Here is a 20,056-nt window from a genome sequence, read left to right on the forward strand (position 1 = left end):
AAATAAATAATACAAATAAAGTCAGACCCCAAAGCCTGCAAGGACAAAATACAGCACAACAGCAAATAAATCAGGCAATTAGCAAACAAGACTTTAAAAAAAAAGGAAAGAAAAGTCTCTTCCTATTACTGGCACTACTTTGAAGTTCCAAGGTAAAGAACCAGTCTATATTACCAAAGGCATTAGTGTGGGTTTTTTAAGCGCTAAAAATAATCCTGGTATTTTCCAAAACTGAATATATATGGCTGCCTTAAGTATGTTTGTGAAACACTGGCATCCTGAAGAGCTGCTCTATTAAAAACTCACTCAGGTCAAACAAGAGCACTTTACAATATATATGATCAAAACAAGAATTCCATAAGCTTTCGTCTGTATTAAAATGATTTTGCCAAGACCCTGTCACTGTTTTTACTGTTTTCAGAAATTAAGTACCTGGGTCATCAGTTCTGAACCTGTTTTTTATTCTGACTACACATTACTTACTATAGTGTTATATTTTTCTCCAATAGTTCAGTGAACTTATTGTTTTAACTATGTAACATATTTCCTGAATTTCCACAACTCTAAAGGTCAGTATTTTCGGCCAGGCACTGTGGCTCACCCTGTAATCCAAGGCGGGCAGATTACCTGAGGTCAGGAGTTTGACACCAGCCTGCCCAACACCGTAAAACCACATCTCTACTAAAGACACAAAAATTAGCTGGGTGTGTTGGCGGGCGCCTGTAATCCCAGCTACTCGGGAGGCTGAGGCAGGAGAACCGCTTCAACCCGCGAGTCAGAGGTTGAAGTGAGCCGAGATCGCGCCACTGCACTCCAGCCTGGGCAGCAGGGCCAGACTCCGTCTCAAAAAAAAAAAAAAAGTCTACATTTTGAACATATAACAGTCATTATATATCAGTAGAGTACTTTACAATGTAGAAATCCCATTCACCTCCACTATTATAAAGTTTACAATCTAAAGACTATGCTTAGTTCCGAGAGAAAAAAACTACAGAGTTACTGAACTAGTTATTGGCATCGCTGGAAGAAGATGCAAGCCTTCTGTCATCCAGCCTGGGTCATTCACCAATACCGCACCCTAAAGATTCTTCTATCCTCCTTAATTTTAATAGACCTCGGTTGTAAAGTTAGAACCGTATAAATGTACATACTATGTACACAAATACACTTCTGCTTTCACTAGACAAACATCTACTGAGTGCCTACTTAGAGACAGTATTAAAACTGCGTGTTAAATCTCTCATCTTCCCTACTAGAAAGAGCCAAGGCCTTCCTCCCTATTCACGACTGTGTTCCCAGCTCCTAGGAAGATCATAGCATTAGGAGGCCCTGCAAACACATTTCTGTGAGCTACAGAAAGGAACGAAGCAGGGAAAGAAGCAGAGTCCCAGCATTTGGGACTCTTTCCCAGACAGTCTGGGAAAGCCTGTCTGCATGAAGCATGAAAAACGTGTTGAAAGGCAGTGGCCCGCTGGGGGAGCGTGAAGGACAGCTAGCGTTGGTAAGATTTTTGTTAGTTCATTAGTTCAACTATAGCACCCTTCAGCTAAGCACACAGACGCCCGAGGCCCGGATTCGATTCCAGCCGCCGGCCCTCCCTCCTTTCCTCATCCAGCACTCGCCCCCAGCTGTCTCTTTCCTCCTGGCCCCCGGGATCGCACCGCCCAGACCGCCCTACTCTCCCTGCCCCGGAAGTTACACGCTGCCGACACCGGGACGTAACTTCCGGGAAGGGTTTACTTCCAAGACAGACACGGAAGTGTTGGGAGGCGCCGGGAGCCGGTTGGGTTGCCGGTGTCTCTGGCCCTGCGGTCAACCCTGGGAACGTCCCGGAGAGCTAGATTCCTAGAGCCACGATTCCGCTAGCCCCGAACAGACTAAGCCAGCGCTCCCGCCCGCTCCCCCGACTTAGGATCCGATGCCGGCAGCGTCCTGGGGCCCCCGTAGCGGGGCTGGACCATGAGCCTGCTGGACGGCCTCGCCTCCTCCCCGCGGGCTCTGCTGCAGTCCAGCAAGGCCAGGATGAAAAAGCTCCCGAAGAAGAGCCAGAACGAGAAGTACCGGCTGAAGTACCTGCGGCTGCGCAAAGCGGCCAAGGCCACTGTGTTTGTGAGTCTGACCCGCGTCCAGCCGGTCCCCGCCTGGAGACCCCCTCACAAAATCTTTCCCCAAGCTGTTCCCCCTTCCCAGGATGACAGTATTAATATAGGGTTGGCTTTTCCGTATACATTACTACTTGTTAGCCTTGTGTCCTTGGACAAATTACGTGATTTCTCTGTGTCCTCATCTGTAAATGAGCTGGTAACTACCTTGCAGAATAATGAATATTAAATGAGCAAAGAAAAGTGCTTGGTGCCTAAAAGACATGCCAATAAATTTTAGTCATCGTTATTACTGCAGAACTCTAGGAAATGTATTTGATTCTTGAGATACAGCCCTGAGAATGAGGCATTATTTGTAAAATGAGAACACTGAAGAAAGAGATGATTTGCCCAAGGCTACTGTGTCAGAGCCCTGACTCCAACTTAAATAACCCTGATTCCATTTTATGACTTCCAGTACACAGACACTGAGCACCTCACATCCCCATAACTGCCCCCTTGCCCAAAGAGGTACATGAAACTTTCAGTAATTTCCCCCCTCTATCCTTTGAGTGTTCCAAGTGTTTCTTCCTTTCTTTTATTGTAGAAGCACTGGATTTATTGAATGAATAAACTTAATATAGCTTGCCAGCCATAACTGTATATTAGAATATTTTGGCTTGCTTCAGTGCTTGGAAATAGGGGTGGAGTCCTCAAATGTCCCCCCACATCCAAGTCAACAGTTCATCTCTCTACCAAAAGCTTGAACATCTCTCAGCATATTTGGAAGCATAAGGAAGAGTTTAGAAATTAGAATACACATTCCAAAAACACTTATTCAGCACTCGCTATGTGCATTGCTTGCTATTTGCGCTGGAGAGAAACAAGAAAAGTAGAACTAAGAGAACTTGGCATCTGATTGACTGTTCCCTGTCTTTTATCCCCTATATGTCAAAGTACCTAAAGCTTGGAACTTACGTTATTTCAAGGATGTTGGTTCCATCAATAAAGAAGATTTTGTGAAGAAAAAGGGATGTTTTGAACATTGAGAATTTGAGTTTTCACCTATGGAGCATTCAGATTCATCATTCCCTTCAGGATTGGAGCTTGGGAGATAGACTGAGTCACAAGTTACCAAAAAAAAAAAAAAGATAATACCTGAATTCATATAAGTAGATTATGAAGTTTAAGAATTTTACAGCCTAAATTTGAATTTGTTCTGTCCAGTTTTTCTCTATTTGGGTTAGACTGGCTTTATAAGTTTCTCAAGAGTTGAGGCACTTGAGAATAGTCTTCATATTTATAGTATTTAATGTAAGCATCTGTGGATTTAAGCAGTATGCCTTTTTCTGTGCCAAAGGCTATGCTAATTAGGGTGACCATTAATCTTGGCTTGCCCAGGACAGTCCTGGTTTACCATATTGTTCTGACGTAAGCATTAATAGTACCCCCTTTTCACTCAAAGGTGTCCCAGATTGGATAATAAATTACATAGCTACCCTGCCCATAGTAGAACCTGACTACCTTTACCTATGGATTTATTTATAGTTTGTCACAAGGTAGAATAGCTCCTCCTCCTCACTCAGTAATACAAGCTTTTTTGGTTTGAAATATGGATCCTCTTCCCAGCATAATAATGTGATTGTTTATTCATTTTTATATGATTATATTCAAATTTTTACTTAAAGGAAAATGCTGCTATTTGTGATGAAATTGCTCGTCTTGAAGAAAAATTTCTTAAAGCAAAAGAAGAAAGAAGGTGAGCTGGCTTCATTTTGTGTTCAGCATCACCTTTTTGGTGATTGATAATGGTGTTACTGCTCTGGAGATTTTTTTCCCAGTGGGATTTATGCACATCACACAGCCCCTTGGCCACTTGATCAAGTACAGAGAAACTTAACCTATGGCATTGGTTCCTGCACACCCAAATTACGTTGAGCCAACTCAAGTTACGTGATGAGACAGCTCTTCTACTCATCTTTCTGAAAAAGCTGTCTTGCCACATCTCATAAATAATCTTGTTAAGATTATTTAATCTTATGGCCCAATTATAAAAGCCAAGTGATAAAAGCAACTGCCTCTTATTCTACAAATATTTATTCTGTACATACTATTCTGTGCAAAGCACAATGGGTATATACACATCTGTAAATAATGTGCCTTTCAGAAGCCTAACACCATCCAACATGAAGGTAGAGGAACCATCCAGATGCAAGAGATAAGCTACAGTTCTTATCCTTGGCCTCTTGAAGTATTGATTATCCTCCAGGGCTTTATGATTCATAGGGTCTAATAAGAACCTTTCTTTTATGATCATAGTAATCTTTGTATACAGTTCTGGCTTTTCCCAGCACTTGAGTAAAATACTGAATTGAGACAATATGGAAGTTCATTTCTCTGCTCCTTTCCTTCCTGACCTCAGGTACTTGCTAAAGAAGCTCCTCCAGCTTCAGGCTCTAACTGAAGGGGAAGTACAGGCTGCAGCTCCTTCCCACAGTTCCAGTTTGCCCCTGACTTATGGTGTGGCCAGCTCTGTGGGAACTATACAGGGAGCTGGGCCTATTTCAGGGCCCAGCACTGGGGCTGAGGAACCATTTGGGAAGAAATCGAAGAAGGAGAAAAAAGAAAAAGGCAAAGAGAACAACAAACTGGAAGGTACTTTGGGGAGATGATATCAGTTGTCCCAGTGACTCACCTACTAATGACAGTTAGACCTGGTACTAACAGACAGACACAGCTACAGATATACTTCGAGTTTCATCTGGTTCTTAAGGAGCCCTAAGAGCCCTTGAGAAACAAATGTCAAACGTATTAGAGCCACTTTGGGTGGAGAAATCCTAGCTAGTCTTTGTTAAATGCAAGGGGAGCAGACTGAGACTCTCCCCTTCCCCCAACTCTCTAGGTTGCATTCCATTTAGTCTTTTCTAGAGGCAGGGAAATGGGCTAGGTGGCCTTTGGAGCACACTGCTGGCTTGGCAAACTTCTGATCTTACAAAAGAAATGAGAGGCCTTAAAAAGTATAAGGCCTTTAGCTCCTAAGCACGAATCTGGGCAAGTTAGAAAGATACTCAGGGCTTTGGGCGAAAGCCCCACGTGCCCATTCAGTAAGTATATAAAACCAGGATTGGCTTATTACCCTTACCATTCACATGCAAATTTATCCCTTCCCTTCAACATTGGGAGGGGCCTAAAGTGGGTGACCCCAGATTTGCGTTTCAGTTCTGAAGAAAACATGCAAGAAAAAGAAAATGGAGGGAGGTGCTCGCAAGCTGGTTCAGCCCATTGCCCTGGATCCCTCAGGACGGCCTGTGTTCCCCATCGGACTAGGGGGTCTAACAGTATATAGCCTGGGGGAGGTGAGTGAGACCAGCGATATTTAGAGAGGAGAATCAGAGAAATATGGGAATGGGGTTGAGCCTTCCCTCCCTGTTCCCATTAGCAGCAGCCCCTTGCTGATCCATACCAACCTCAGAATGTCTCCAGTCCCTGCCAACCCAGGTCAGCGTTGTCTGCTACACAGCCTACTCTCTGTCTTTGTGTGATTTGTCACTCTTCGCAGCCCCAAAGTGGTTCTAAAGGCTACCACAGGAAACTGGACTTCTCATTTCTTCAGTGACCTCAATCCCAGGTTGGGGGAATGTTTTTTATAGATCATCACCGACCGACCTGGCTTTCATGATAAGAGTGCCATCTACCCTGTGGGCTACTGCAGTACTCGAATATATGCCAGCATGAAGTGCCCAGACCAGAAGTGTCTATATACCTGTCAGATCAAGGATGGTGGTGTGCAGCCTCAGGTACCCCCTCTAATAATAACCATTGTTTGTCTTTCGAACCTTCTCTATGCCAGGATATGTATTACCTGTTCTGACACCTTACAAGGTAGATACGTATAATCACCATTTGGGTAATTCCAAGATCCTGAAAAGTGGCTGGCCCTAAGTCGCACCTCTGCTAATAAGTGGTTGAGCTTGGATGTGAATCTATTATCTGTCTCATTCTAAAACTGATGCCCTTTTCCCTTGAACCATGCTACTTCAGCTGCTGACTTTGTGACTATGTGAGGCTTGATCAAGCCTACTTATGTGAGGTACAGGCCAAAATAGAGGGAAGATTAGTTTGATACACTGCCATGTCAAGTTGGACCAAGATGGAGTTAGCAAAGAAGTTGCATATTAGTTTCTGGCTGCAAATACTCTTAAGAACCTGAGAGTCTTAAATCCTAGTCTTACTAAATACCTTTTTTCATCCTTCTCAGTGCTAAGATTTGAGACGGTTCATTTTCCCCAACCATCATCTCCTGATTGTTGGGGAAAAACAAAAAAATAGACCATTTTCAGAGTTCTAAGCTTCACTGAGGAAGTTACAGATCCCTAGAAAGTAAGGTAGAAGGAAGTAGAGGCAAGGTAAGGAACCTTTGAGCAGAAGCTGGGAGAACCCTGAGACGGCTTGACTTCTTGTAGATAATATTGCATCACGCCTATCAGAGCACTGTTAGGCATAGTTGAGAGCTCACGTGACCTCCATTATACAACAGTTTCTTTAGAAAGACTCATTATTGTAACGGTATACCATATGTATAATACATCTATAAATGCAATGCAAATCTAGTCAAAATCCTAAGTAGAAATTGACAAGCTGATTCTTCATTGTCTCTGAAAAACAAAATGCTAAAACATTTTTGAAAAAGAAGAATCTGGAGTTTTTAGTTTTCTTTTTTAGGTCATTAACCTAACTGGACATTATTTTTAGGTTTGTGAGCTAGGAATCTAGCTTCAAATTTTGTTACAACTAAAGTCAAGCAGCTGTTTTTTATATATATATATATATATACACATATATATATACACACACACACACACTAAATATATGTAATTCTTGTATCTGTTTCCAGATGATTCCTTTTTATTGATCTATTTGTCTATACATGTCAATATGACTTTTTATTACTTTAGCTTTATTGAATATTCTATAAATATGTTAAAGGAAAATGTAAAAGAATTTTTTGTAATCTTAGGGTGAGGTGAAAAAGCTTTCTTTATTAGCAAGACCTGAAACTTAGAAACCATAATGGAACATAATAACATATTTAACTATTAAAAATGTAAACACTTCTGAATGGCAAAAGACACCATGATCAAAGTTAAAACACAAGCAATAAACAGGAAGAAAACGTATGACAAAGTATTAATACCAGATAAAGTGCTCTGTAGAGTAAGAAACAGCAATATTAAAAAAAAAAAAAAAAAACCCACAGGCATTTCACAGAAACAGTGCAGATGGTAAAGTGTGGGCCTCATCAGTAAATGGGGAAATGCAAATAAAACAAAAATGAGATCTTATTTTGCTCATAGGCACACATCAGAGGGATTAATAATATCCAGTGCTGGCCGAGGTGGAGGAAAACGAGTACTCGTTAGTAGGAGTGAAAATTGGTAGTCTTTTGGGAGGGCAACTTGGCAATATCAACAATTTTAATATGTGTGTCATTTGACCCAGAATATGTCTAGATAGTCTAGTATCTAGACTGCACTAGGTATATATTTGCACCTAGAGAAATGTGCAAATGTGAACCAAGTAACATGTAACAATGTACATTGTAGCAGTATTTGCAATAGCAAGAAATTAGAAATAGCCTAAATACCCATCATGAGAAAATGGTTAAGTAAAATATATCCACCCTTGTATGTACAGCAATTAAAAGAATGAAGTAGATTTATACATTAGTACTAACAAGGAAGTATCTTCAAGACTAAAGTATAACATTTCTACCTTTAATGCTCTTTACTCAAATAAGGTAGAAATTTCAGTACAAAAATAATTGAAATTGACATGACGGATACTAAACAGTAGAGCAGTCCTGGACTATTTGAAATTAATTGCTCACAGCAAAATTAGCCGGGCCTGGCGGCGTGCACCTGTAGTCCCAGCTGCTGGGGAGGCTGAGGCACGAGAATGGTATAAACCTGGGAGGCGGAGCTTGCAGTGAACCAAGATCACACCACTGCACTCCAGCCTGGGCGACAGAGCACGACTCAGTCTCAAAAAAAAAAAGAAAGAAAGAGAAGAAAAAAAAGAAATTAATTGCAAAGAGTGTTTTCATTTATTAGCTGAGAAATAAATATAAAACATTAGAATCTTAACCTGGCAAGATATGCCATTGGTTGAAATAAGAAAACCACCATTGACTGAAACTACTCACGAGAGAATTTATTACTGACAAAATTGACAGATCTCTAAAATTTGACACAGGAAATTGAATCCAGTGAAATAATAACCACAGAAGAAAACTAACAGTAGTAGAACCTATACTCAGTAAAAATTGGTTTGACTTTTTTTAGCAATCAGTAGTGCTCAATATCATTCTAAAAAATTATACAGAAAATAAATTAATCCTGTTCAGGATAATTCAACCGAAGTAAACATTGAAGAACTAGAAACTGTTTAACTGAACTTTATAACTAGTCAAAGAATTTAACTGGCTAGATAGAACTTGTTACAGAAATATTTTCCTGTCAAAAAAATCATTGAGCTTTATAGAAAATTGGCCAAATAATTAAATCAGCTAGTTAACTTGTTACATTTGTTACAAAAATATTTTCTTGGCAAAAATTCCTCAGAATTAGTATAATTTCGATGCAACAGTTTCTTTTTATTAATATAACCAAGATATTTTAACATTCAAAATGAAAGCAAATACAATGAAATGGCAGTTTGCAGTCAGCCTGTTTCTCCTAGATCTTGTAAAATTGACTTAGAAGATTACATGGAGAGTGATCTCATTTGTTTTTAAAATACCATTTGTATTTGTACTTAAGGATATAAGTAAGTGGATTGGAAAGGCATATAAGAAATTAAATGCTTACTTTTGGAAAGCCATCAACCAAGAAGGGTAGAACTGAAACAGTCCAAGGACTTTCTCTAGGTGCTTGGATTTGTTTAAATTGTTAGCAGCCCTGTGGGAGAGTATGTGTGTCCCTTTTGAAAATGGTGTACATCAGCTTCGAGTTCCAGAGTAAAGAAATATTTACAGAGTAGTGTGCCCTCTTTCCTTCCTTCGTGAGGATTGATCTCATTGCTCGTTTGTCCTTCTCAGTTTGAAATTGTTCCTGAAGATGACCCCCAGAATGCCATCGTCAGCTCTTCTGCAGATGCTTGTCATGCAGAACTGCTCAGGACTATAAGTGCTACTATGTAAGTTGACCAAAAGCTTGAAAACAGGCTAAAAGATCACTGTTGGTACAGTGAAACCTTTTCTCTTGCTTTGAATGAGATACCTCATTTTATGGAAACCTATCCTGGATCCTCCTGACGTCATACCAACTAGAGCCTCCACATTATCAAAGTCAAGAAAGCTTATCCTGTTTGTTCATACCACTATTCTGTTCTTAAACCCATCTTCATCTCCCGCTAAGCTCTCAAACTAAAATTATCCCTCTCCTGTTTAGGGGGAAACTAATGCCTAACCTGCTTCCAGCTGGAGCTGACTTTTTTGGGTTTTCTCATCCAGCCATCCAAAACTTGATCCAGAGCTGTCCAGGAGCTCGAAAATGCATCAAGTAAGTGTGGTCAAATTCATTCCCTTGAGAAAAGCTCAGTGATCAGCCGGCCAGGGACTGGCAGTTACTACTTTGTTCACTCACCTGCTGTGTCCAAGGCCTGCCTGCTTCTCAACCAGTATGGCTCAGTATTGGCCCCTTAGCCTTCTGGACAGGTGAGCAAGAGCCAGGACTCCACTGTTCTCTGATTATGACTATTTTATGTGTGTACCATGACAGCAAAAGGGGTGGGAAATCTCGCAGAATGATTTGTCACTAAAGAGTCCTGCTTGTTTCTTTTAGGTTTTTGTTAGCTAATGTGTTTTAGATATATATGGGAGGAATATAAAGAAAAATTACCTGATCCCTTTGGAGGTAGGAATGGGTATTTATGTCTAGCAGATAACTCTCAAGGGTGATTTCCCTTGCTTCTGCAGTTACCAGTGGGTGAAATTTGATGTGTGCAAACCTGGAGACGGGCAGCTACCTGAGGGGCTGCCAGAGAATGATGCAGCTATGAGCTTTGAAGCCTTTCAGAGACAGACCTTTGATGAAGATCAGAATGATCCCCTTCTGCCAGGTATCTTTAACTTTACCTTTCTGGTTTGAAAATTGACTGTGTTTAGGCTACCTTCCCACCTTCATGCATAGCCGAGTACCCTAAATATCTATGCATTGAGTGATAAAAGCTTTCATGGAATCAGCCTTGCAGAGTGCTGAGTCAGAGGGGGACCTGCGGCCTGCATAGCTTCCGAGGTTACTCACAGATGTCATGGGGGGCACCTGCGATCATAGTAAGGCAGGGTACCCCAGAAACGAAGGTAGCTTATTCTGTAAGCTAAGCAAGAGCGGAGCAGAACACCAGGGGAAAGTTTACTGTGCAGGGAACAACATCTCAAGCGAAGTCAGTGGGGTCAGGTGAAGGCCTTGGCCCTGCCTGTGTTCCATGAATTCCTCCCACAAATGAGTGGAGTGATCAAGGGTTCAGGCTTTGGGGTCATATAGGGAAAACCCTGGGTTAAAAAATGGAATTGAAATTCTCACTCTTTGCCTAATATACTATATAACCCTAGGCAAGTCACTTAATCTGTTTCAACCAGTTTTCATTGTAAAAGTATCTGTCCTGTCGTAACAAAGGCAAAATTGAGCTGTCAAATGCAAGGGTGTTAAGGAATTGATTGAAAGGACAGGTATGTGTCTGACCAAAACAGTCTGCTCAGACTCCCAAGCAGCAGTGGAACTTAAGGAATTGTTTTCCCCAGGATCCTTGGACCTCCCAGAGCTTCAGCCTGCAGCCTTTGTGTCTTCTTACCAGCCCATGTACCTGACACATGAACCCTTGGCAGATACTCACCTGCAGCACTTGAAGTCTCCATCACAGGGTAGCCCAGTTCAGTCTTCAGAGTGAACAAGAAGGGATCAGATGCCACATCGTTTTCATCGTGATTAACTTAAACTAAAATTTTGGGTATATGGAAGAAGGCAGCAATTCAGAAGTAAAGAAGATATTCACATATTTCATCATGGAGGGTCCTGTAGTGACGGTTTTCCCTGGGAAAAATTTCAGCTGCTTTATTTTTAGTAATAAATTTCTCTTGTCAATTCTGTTTATTTTCATCTTGTTGTAATCAGGATATAATCTTTTTTGCTTAGCTGTGCCTGAGGTAGAGTCAACTTCAGCCTCTTACTAACAAGAGTGATAGAGAGCTGCTGTCTAGTCTATTCAGGCTGCTACAACAAATACCATAGACAGAGTGGTTTATAAATAACATGAATTTATTTCTCACAGTTCTGGACGCTGGGAAGTCCAAGTTCAAGGTGCTGGCAGATTCAATGTCTGGTGAGGGCCCACTTCCTAGTTCTTAGACAGCCGTCTTCCTGCTGTGTCCTCACGTGGCAGAAGGGGAAGGCAGCTCTCCGGGGTCTCTTTTATAAGAGCACTAAGCCCGTTCATGAAGGTCTGCCCTCATGACCTAATCACCTCCCAAAGGCCCCACCTCCCAATACCATCACATTGGGGGTTAGGATTTAACTTATGAATTTGGGGGAGATACAAACATTAAGTCTATAGCAGCAGCTAATGAGGGAGATAGGGAGGTTCTGACAAACTTCTACTCTTGATTCTGATCCTAATTCAAGGGATATCAAGTCCCAGCCCCTGCAGCCCAGGCTGCTGCTTTATTTTCATGTCAGTATCATCAAAATCCAATCTTCTGCGTAAACTCAAGATGGAAAGTCCAGTCTAAGGTCCACTGTTCATCTTTTTCTTCACATTTTGCACATCCTTCTTTAACCCTTCGTTATCGCACCCCAGAGAATGTGCTTTTTAAAGCTCAATACATTGAAACCATATGATAACACAAATTCACATATAGTTGGGGGTGAGTCCCATCCTCTGTAAGAGACTTAGTCCTGTCTTTTCATTAGCCATGTAGTAATATAACTCCATGTTCCATGCAACTGGATTTTTGGACCCTGTTAATAGCATTAAGGTAGAGGTTCACTGTATCACCTAACAACTCAGCACTACCTGTGGGATGCCTTAGGTACCCATCACCAGGTTGCCAAGGGCTGTGTGGAAAGGGAGGGACAAAAGGACCCAGAAGAATGGGGATGGAGTGGTGAGAATGAAATGGTTAATGCACTACCATTCATAATTGCCAGCTGAGGACAACACAAATGGGATTGGTATTTTATAGTAATAAATCTGCCAGCAGAGGGAGGGATCAGGCAGCAGTGTTGAGAGCACACCACACTGGCCGGTGTAAACTCAGAAGCCAAGTTAACTGGTATCTTATGATTTGGAGTATAGTTTTTTTATAAGTTGTACACATTTTACAATGTAAAAGAAACAACATTTCTATCATAGTGAATCGGGTGGGAAGGGGATTGCTTAAAATGTTAATGTGTTTTTTTTTTCTCTGCATAAATTGCTTGCGCATACTGGCACTTAACACAGAAATGGTACGTGCTGCTTTTTTCATATAACAAATATTTTCCCACTATTACAGCCTGAGTAATACCCATATTAAAAGAGCCTCATTTTAGACAGACATTTACAATTTTTGGAATGTATCACATGGAGAAAGGTTGACACTGTTTTTTCAACTATAATGCATATACAACTATAGTGTGTACGTACACCACATATACATATACTTGTATGGAGATATGTGTAAAATGTTTTTATTATGGATCATGGATTTAAGAAACTTGAAAAGCCGGGCACAGTGGCTCACACCTGTAATACCAGCACTTTGGGAGGCCGAGGCAGGTGGATCACAAGGTCAGGAGATCGAGACCATCCTGGCTAACTCGGTGAAACCCCGTCTCTACTAAAAATACAAAAAATTAGCCAGACGTGGTGGTGGGCACCTGTAGTCCCAGCTACTTGGGAGGCTGAGGCAGGAGATTCACTTGAACCTGGGAGGCAGAGGTTGCAGTGAGCCGAGACCGCACCACTGCACTCCAGCGTGGGCGACAGAGCAAAACTCCATCTCAAAAAAATAAAATAAAATAAATAGAAAAACACTGCCATAGTATACTTAAACTATCTTTTCATCTGTCAGATTGTTAACGATTTTTTTTTATTTTAACAACATCCAGTGTCAATGAAGGTCAGGGAACAAAAGGACTTCCTTGGTGAGAATGTAAGTTGTTTAATCCTTTGGGAGGGTTAAGCTGTAGGTATCAAAATTTTAAATATATATTTATCCCCTTCCACGTTAAGGACCCTAAGAAATAGTATGTGGTATGGACGAGTGTGGTATGATGTTTGCATGTGATATTCATTACAGTATTATTTTAATAGCAGAAAATTATTTAAAAATCCATATGTCCATTAATAGGAAATTGGTTAAATAAAATGAGGCTTCCACAAACTGAAACACTCTAAATCTATATTTACCTAAGAAAATTATTTTGGTAAAGTAAGTCAAAAACACAGATTACAAAATAATACGTAGTGTATAACTCAAATCAAGTGAACAGTTCAGCAAAATAGTTTCTCTGAATGATGAATTTGGGGGTGATTTTTACTTGCTTATACTTTAATGTCCAGATTTTCTACAGTGCCTATAAATTTCATTTTAAAACTAAAAAGTTATTACATTTGGGGAAATACAGTGAATTCCCACATAATGTTTTAAATTATTCTGCCACTAAAAATAAATGTACATGACTTCATTAACATAGTCATTGCCTAAACCATATTTTTCACACTATGTATTCTAGGTTCCTGGAGGTGAAAGGAACCTGGACTTAGAGTTCTTGGCTACCTCTAGCTGCCCCTGAATTAGAACAGCCAATGGGGGTATGTGTATTGGGGGTGGAGGAGTGGACATGTAGATTGACTTTTCCTCAGGCATCAATCTGTTACGAGGTTCATGGTTTCTTTTTTTTTTTTTTTTGAGACAGAGTCTGGCTCTGTCACCCAGGCTGGAGTGCAGTGGCGTGATCTCAGCTCACTGCAAGCTCCGCCTCCCGGGTTTACGCCATTCTCCTGCCTCAGCCTCCTGAGTAGCTGGGACTACCACCTCGCCCAGCTAGTTTTTCGTATTTTTTAGTAGAGACGGGGTTTCACCGTGTTAGCCAGGATGGTCTCGATCTCCTGACCTCGTGATCCACCCCTCTCGGCCTCCCAAAGTGCTGGGATTACAGGCTTGAGCCACCGCACCCGGCCGAGGTTCATGGTTTCTATGGGGCCAGATGCACGAGAGGTCAAAGCATGGGCAACAGGAGTTAACTAATGAATTGAATGCTAGGAAGTCCTCAGGGGAGCCAAAGTTCCTTGTAAAGTGTGCAGATTTTTTGTTTTTTAACTAAATAAAATCTTGGCACTGACAGTTATTCCTGTTTGGAGCTACACCAGAACCCCCTGGAATTCTATAGAGGGGTAGAACCAAAGCAAAAATCATCATTCACTCTACAGAGTGATTATAAATTTCATTTTCAAACAGTAAACAGTTCCTAAATTGGGGGAAATAGAGTGAATTCCACATAATGTTTTAAATTATTCAGCCACTAAAAATAAATTTACATATTATTTCATTAATATATTCACTACCTAAACCATATTTTTTACACTACGTAAAATACATTGTATATGTAGAGTGAGTGATGCTTTTTGCTTTAGTTCTCATTTTTCACATTAAGGGGAGGAAAGCTACCCATAGATAGCATTCTTGTTCCTTTTCACACGCTTCAAGGACAATTTGCAAGTTTTGACTGGATACAAATATATACACGTCACTAGTGATTATGCTTTTATTTCCAACTTCTAATAGGTAACATAATTTTCAGGCACCGTTAACTGTTTTTAATCCATCAGTAAACTGCATTAAGATTCTTAATAATAAACACAAAAGGTCTCTTTCATGTTTATATCATCTGCATTATTTTTCTATATGCTTGTCATGTGGCTTTACTTTCAGCCTCACTCTCTCTTTTCTTCCAAATGGATTATCCTTAAACCTTTTACCTTTAAAGAGCCTGAGATTTATATTTAACTCAAACAACACATTTGCTTCTGTTGCCCCTATGTTCATGTTTTCCTAAGCCAGAGTTTCCCGTCCCTCCTGTTCCTGGCAGCCCAAGTGCCTTCCCTGGGCTACTCCCACCTGGCCCTTGCTTTTCATTCCTTAGGGCAGTCACTTAGCACCTCCCAAAGTGCCTGTACATGTTTTCTATTTCTTAAACATTCATATTATCATTATTTACATTGAAGGAACAGAATTGGTTTGGGCTTGAAGAGAATACAAAGAGATCTGTCTTCAATTATATGAAAGACTCCGATAGTGGTAGTTTCACAGGAGACAGATTTCAGTTCCACATAAGGAAAAACTTGGAAAGTTTTAGTGGAAAGTTCATACAGAGATTCAGTAACCACCTGTCAGAAATTTTGTAAAGAACACACGAGGGCGAGGTGGCGGCGCCTGTAGTCCCAGCTACTCGGGAGGCTGAGGCAGGAGAATGGCGTAAACCCAGGAGGCGGAGCTTGTAGTGAGCTGAGATCCAGCCACTGCACTGCAGCCTGGGCGACAGAGCGAGACTGCGTCTCAAAAAAAAAAAGAACACAAGAACACTAGCTGGGCTATGCGGCCTTTACAATCTTCCAATCCTGAGATCCCACAACTCTGGATAACAAGGAGCAAAAGTATTAGATATTTCACTCCCATTAATATGAGGGAAGTGAATGACATTGAGGTCCAATTTGTCTGTAGTTCAGAATTAGTCCAATACAGACCCTTCGACTAACTAGGGGACAAAAAAAGCAAGCATTTCAAGTTACCTACCAGCCTGGGCTCATCAGAATATAGAAACAGCCATGTGCTAGCTGGAAGCCATTCAATGAGGCTTTCTATTAATTTCCTTTAAAAGCAATGGTTATTATTGAAACTCCTAAATGCTAAAATCTGAAGGACCCATCCTTATATCTAAGTTCTGATCATATTGAAACAGTCATTTAGCAACATTGCTCTGATGTCCAGAACCCTGGTCTGTAATGAAAGCAATGAAGGGAGGGGCTGGCAGGGCACTGCTGGGGTGGTATAGGGGACACTGCTTATATTCACAAGGCCATGTGGTCCAAGCATAGCGGAGAGCAACCACGGTGCCCTGACAAGAATCAATCGCCAGGGTCAGGGACTGGGTGGAGAAGGTGTTCATGGAAGCTGGAAGCCACTTGCATCGATGGTCACTGCAACAGGAGATCTAATAAGAGAGCCATAAAATAGGAATGATTAGGTCAGAAGGGTCTTCTAAGAAGCGGCACTGCTCTTTCAGACAGAATGGATGGGAGGAAAGGAGACACTCATCACCAAGGACCTACTCCTACAGTAACCAGAAGAAACCTGAGCCCACTTTGGATCTAGTCAGTACAGCCACAGGTTGATAATACATGTTCATGTGATTAAATAAATAATTTTAATAAATAAAACATTTGCTGGGGGAGACAAGCATGATCACATGAGGCATTTAGGGAAGGTTCCCCTGAACATTCTTTGGGTGACCCCTCTTGCCAAACAGCAAGGCAGGCAGGAATTTTAAGTGAACAGAGTGGCCCAGCTGCTGCTGCTGCTCTGTGGCACTCCCAAAGGAGCTGCAGAATGAAGAAGGGGCAGAAGGAACTCTAGATACGAAGCCTTTCTCAAGCCAGAAGGCAATCCAGAAACGGGAATACAAATTATCCAGAACCCAAAGGTTAAATTCTGTCCTGGAACAGAGGATGGGCAGACCACCAGCAACTGACTAAAAGAGGAGAGCTCAGAATGCAGACTTCTCAGTTCACCTGGAACCCAGTGTGGAAAGAAGCTAAGTGGGGTAAGTGCCAACCAAGCATCTGAGGCAGGTGGATACCATAGTTAGGACTTCAGAAACAGCAGCCCTAGATAAACTCCTGTGTAGTTAAAAGTTTGCTTTTAATACTCTTTTCTCTTCTCCAATGCATTCTTTTCACACACCCCTTCCCAACCTAAGGCCTCATGATTCCCAAAGTCACTCATTTAAATGTTCCACGTAGGAATGACTCCACCCCCCACCCTCAACTATCAGAGACTCCTAAATAACCGCTTTCATCAATGGCCCCAATTCCATAGCAGAATGACCCCTGCTAGGTATTAGAAGGAGTCTCATATAAGTCACACTAAGTTACAAATACCTAAGAATAAGCCTCTCAAAGGAGAACCTCAACTCAGAGAATGTCAGGATTTAGGAGAGTGTAACAAAAAATACACCCAAGGATGAGGTGAATCTTCTGGAGCAAGGATCTTTCAACAGGTAACCTACAAATAAAGCTGCAGGCCCTGCCCTAGCAAAGATGGTTGCTTTGGAAGAAAACATTTAAAAGGAAATTTAAAATTTTTAAAGTCCATTTTAATATGGACTTGTTTTCCCTTTCTTGATTGTCCTGTCTGTCAAAAGTGCCTCTAAGCTAATGAATTAACAGCTGTTTATTTGCGGCTCTGAAATACGCTCAGCCCCAACCAACCAAGACCTGCCGCATCGTAATGTTGTAATAAAAGAGACGGCCTCGGTGTGAAGGAAATCCTGACTCCACCACAAAATGAACCCCTGTTTATTCTGCTGTTCTTCTCACCTCAAATATCTTGTTGTCCCTTTTCTGCACCTGGATTTGCTGGTAATATGTGAGATTGAGCAGCCCCTCGTGAGCCAAGAGTTCTATCTTCTCAGGCAGTGGTCCTTCAAAGGTCAAGTTCTTCTCACCATAAGCCAGAGCACGGGCGCCCAGGTGCAGCCGATAAGCCACCGTCTGTTTATCTCGCGGGTGGATGCTACACGATGAGGAACAAGTAGAGAACTTTGGGTTTAAACTCAACAATAACCACATTTTTTTAAAAAGGGGGATTATACAAAGCACCCTTTATGAAAGTAAGAATAAAGCTGACTGAACTCCGTGATCAGTGGCTAGTCAACTTAAGGGAAATGGTGAATGGTAGCCATAGATGGGGCTCTGGGCCTTCTATAGGTTGGAAACCTTGAAACAATAGATGGCTTGGAAGGAAGGAATAAAGGGAGGGATGGGAGGAGGGAGGGAGACATGGAGGAAGGAAAGATACCAGAACTAACCTAAGAGAGCTAACTCATAAGATTGTTCCTAACCACTAAAAGTCAGGTTTCTTCTGAATGAACTGTTCATTATTTGGTCCCCTAGAGCTTTTATGCATTTATTCAATAAATCAATCAAGTTCCTCCTATAATCCAGACACTGTGTGTTGGACTCTATTTCCTATGTGAAATCCCCTTACATCCTACAGTTACTGTGCAGTATTCCCTGGGGCTGCTCACAGATATCCCAGTATTCCCCCTCTGCGGCCAGAGGAGTGCTAGAATTCCATTTCTGCTGTCACTGAAGTTAACCATAGCCTTATGACTTGGTTCGGCCGGTGCAATGTGAGCAGAAATGACTTGTGTGTAAGCACTGAATTGCCAGTATGAGACTTTAAGATGACTGTGGAAGCACAGGTCAACTTGGAGCCTCTATTGCTCTGGGCCTGTGAATGATTACAGTGAGCAAAGTCTCTGTTGACCTTCTTTTCACATAGACAGTGAGCAAGAAATAAACTTTTGGTGCATCAAAGAACTGAGATGTTTGTTGTTGTTACTGCAGCAAACATCTGCAGCACATCCCAGCATACATGATTCTAAGTGCCAATCCTCAGTCTAATCTGCCCCTTACCTGTGAACATCAGAGTGAAAGACTACAGAGAAAACACACTGTTCATGCAAAGCCCAAGAAGCAATCATACCTGCCAAAAGGCGAGTCTCTATCACAGAGGTCCATAGCTACGGCCATGAAAGTATTGGGCATCTTTGGGTTGGGGACATAGCCAAAGTCTGCTGTTTGATGCCAACGGATCTGGGGAAATCCATCGTCTGAGCTCTTCTTAGACAAATCTGAAGATAACTAGAAAGCAGAGACATTGTTAATTTTATTGCATCAGAATCCCAAACTGGAGTCTTTTTCACTGGCAGACTCTGCTTCTGCTTCTCTCATTGCATTTAAATGCTCATTCAACAGGTATTTACTGAAATTCTTACTGTTGTGGCAGTGTCTTTCCAAAGACAACTGCAACAGTCCCTCTCATCCCATGTGCCCTCTTGCAATGCAACTTTGCCACACCTCAGCAGCGGGGTCTGTTTCTCTTCCCTTTGAATCTGGGGTTTGCTTTGACCCATAGAATGCAGGAGAAATGATGTTGTACAGCTCCTGAGTCTTGGCCTTATGAGGCCTTGCCTTCTGATTTCATTCTCTTGAAACCCTGAGCTGGTCATGTAAACACTGTCCAGTTACCCTGCTGGAGAGATTATGGAGTGAGAGGGGCCTTGGAAATTGAAAGATCATAGAAAGACAGGCTCTAGTGTTCCAGCAATCACAGACAAGGGGCCAGTCATATGGATTTCTAGATCCTCCAGTTCAAATTGCAGCCACATAAGCAAACCTAGCTGGTATCACACAGGGCAGAAATGAGCCATCTCAGGTGAGCCCCACCCTGGCCAACCCAAGGAATCATGAGCAAAAAATATGGCTGATGGTTTACGCCCCTACGTTTTGGGATAGCTTGTTACAAAGCAATAGATAACTGATATATCTGTATACAATACAGGGCTAGGCACTGTAGGGAAGCACAGAAAATTCTACCCTTGAGCACGTGCTAAATTGCATCCAAGACTCCAATTCTTTACGCCTTCCTGTATCCACACCCTCTTGCCATGTGGCTTTGCAGTTCCTCCTGTTAACAGGACAAGTATGTTTCCCAACCCCTTGATTCTAAGCTCAGCCATGTGGTTTGCTTTGACCAATAGACAGAAGCAGAAATTATGGTGTGTCACTTCCTAGCCTAGGCCTCAAGAGACCCCGCATGGCTTCACTTGCTCACTGCACTGCTGCTATCGCCATAAGAAGGACGTGCCTGGGCT

At 41.8% G+C, this 20,056-nt stretch overlaps 2 protein-coding genes across 2 annotated transcripts in view; one reads left to right on the forward strand and one right to left on the reverse strand.

Moving 5' to 3' along the window:
* The first annotated feature begins 1,719 nt into the window (after positions 1-1,719).
* Positions 1,720-11,221, forward strand: TBRG1 (transforming growth factor beta regulator 1). Its single transcript, XM_050755610.1, has 9 exons — positions 1,720-2,109; positions 3,770-3,840; positions 4,504-4,736; positions 5,301-5,437; positions 5,732-5,878; positions 9,178-9,275; positions 9,530-9,640; positions 10,057-10,199; positions 10,882-11,221. The coding sequence occupies exons 1-9, from the start codon at positions 1,960-1,962 to the stop codon at positions 11,025-11,027; spliced, it is 1,236 nt and encodes a 411-aa protein (XP_050611567.1). The 5' UTR covers positions 1,720-1,959; the 3' UTR covers positions 11,028-11,221.
* A 2,787-nt stretch (positions 11,222-14,008) lies between these two features.
* Positions 14,009-20,056, reverse strand: part of SIAE (sialic acid acetylesterase) — a 38,946-nt gene continuing 32,898 nt past the window's right edge. Inside the window, exons 8-10 of the mRNA XM_050755606.1 lie at positions 18,886-19,043; positions 17,715-17,910; positions 14,009-16,330 (exon numbers count right to left, since the gene is read on the reverse strand). Of these exons, the coding sequence (XP_050611563.1) occupies positions 16,079-16,330; positions 17,715-17,910; positions 18,886-19,043 (606 nt within the window). The 3' untranslated portion in view covers positions 14,009-16,078. The remainder of the gene's footprint in view (positions 16,331-17,714; positions 17,911-18,885; positions 19,044-20,056) is intronic.

Source organism: Macaca thibetana, chromosome 14 (genome assembly GCF_024542745.1).
Source record: "Macaca thibetana thibetana isolate TM-01 chromosome 14, ASM2454274v1, whole genome shotgun sequence".
NCBI classification, from domain to species: domain Eukaryota; kingdom Metazoa; phylum Chordata; class Mammalia; order Primates; family Cercopithecidae; genus Macaca; species Macaca thibetana.

Coding starts and splice junctions, on each gene's coding strand:
- TBRG1 (XM_050755610.1), top strand. CDS start 1,960: ATGAGCCTGCTGGACGGCCTCGCCTCCTCCCCGCGGGCTCTGCTGCAG. Junction 4,737..5,300: donor AGAGAACAACAAACTGGAAG/GTACTTTGGGGA, acceptor TTTGCGTTTCAG/TTCTGAAGAAAACATGCAAG. Junction 5,879..9,177: donor ATGGTGGTGTGCAGCCTCAG/GTACCCCCTCTA, acceptor TGTCCTTCTCAG/TTTGAAATTGTTCCTGAAGA.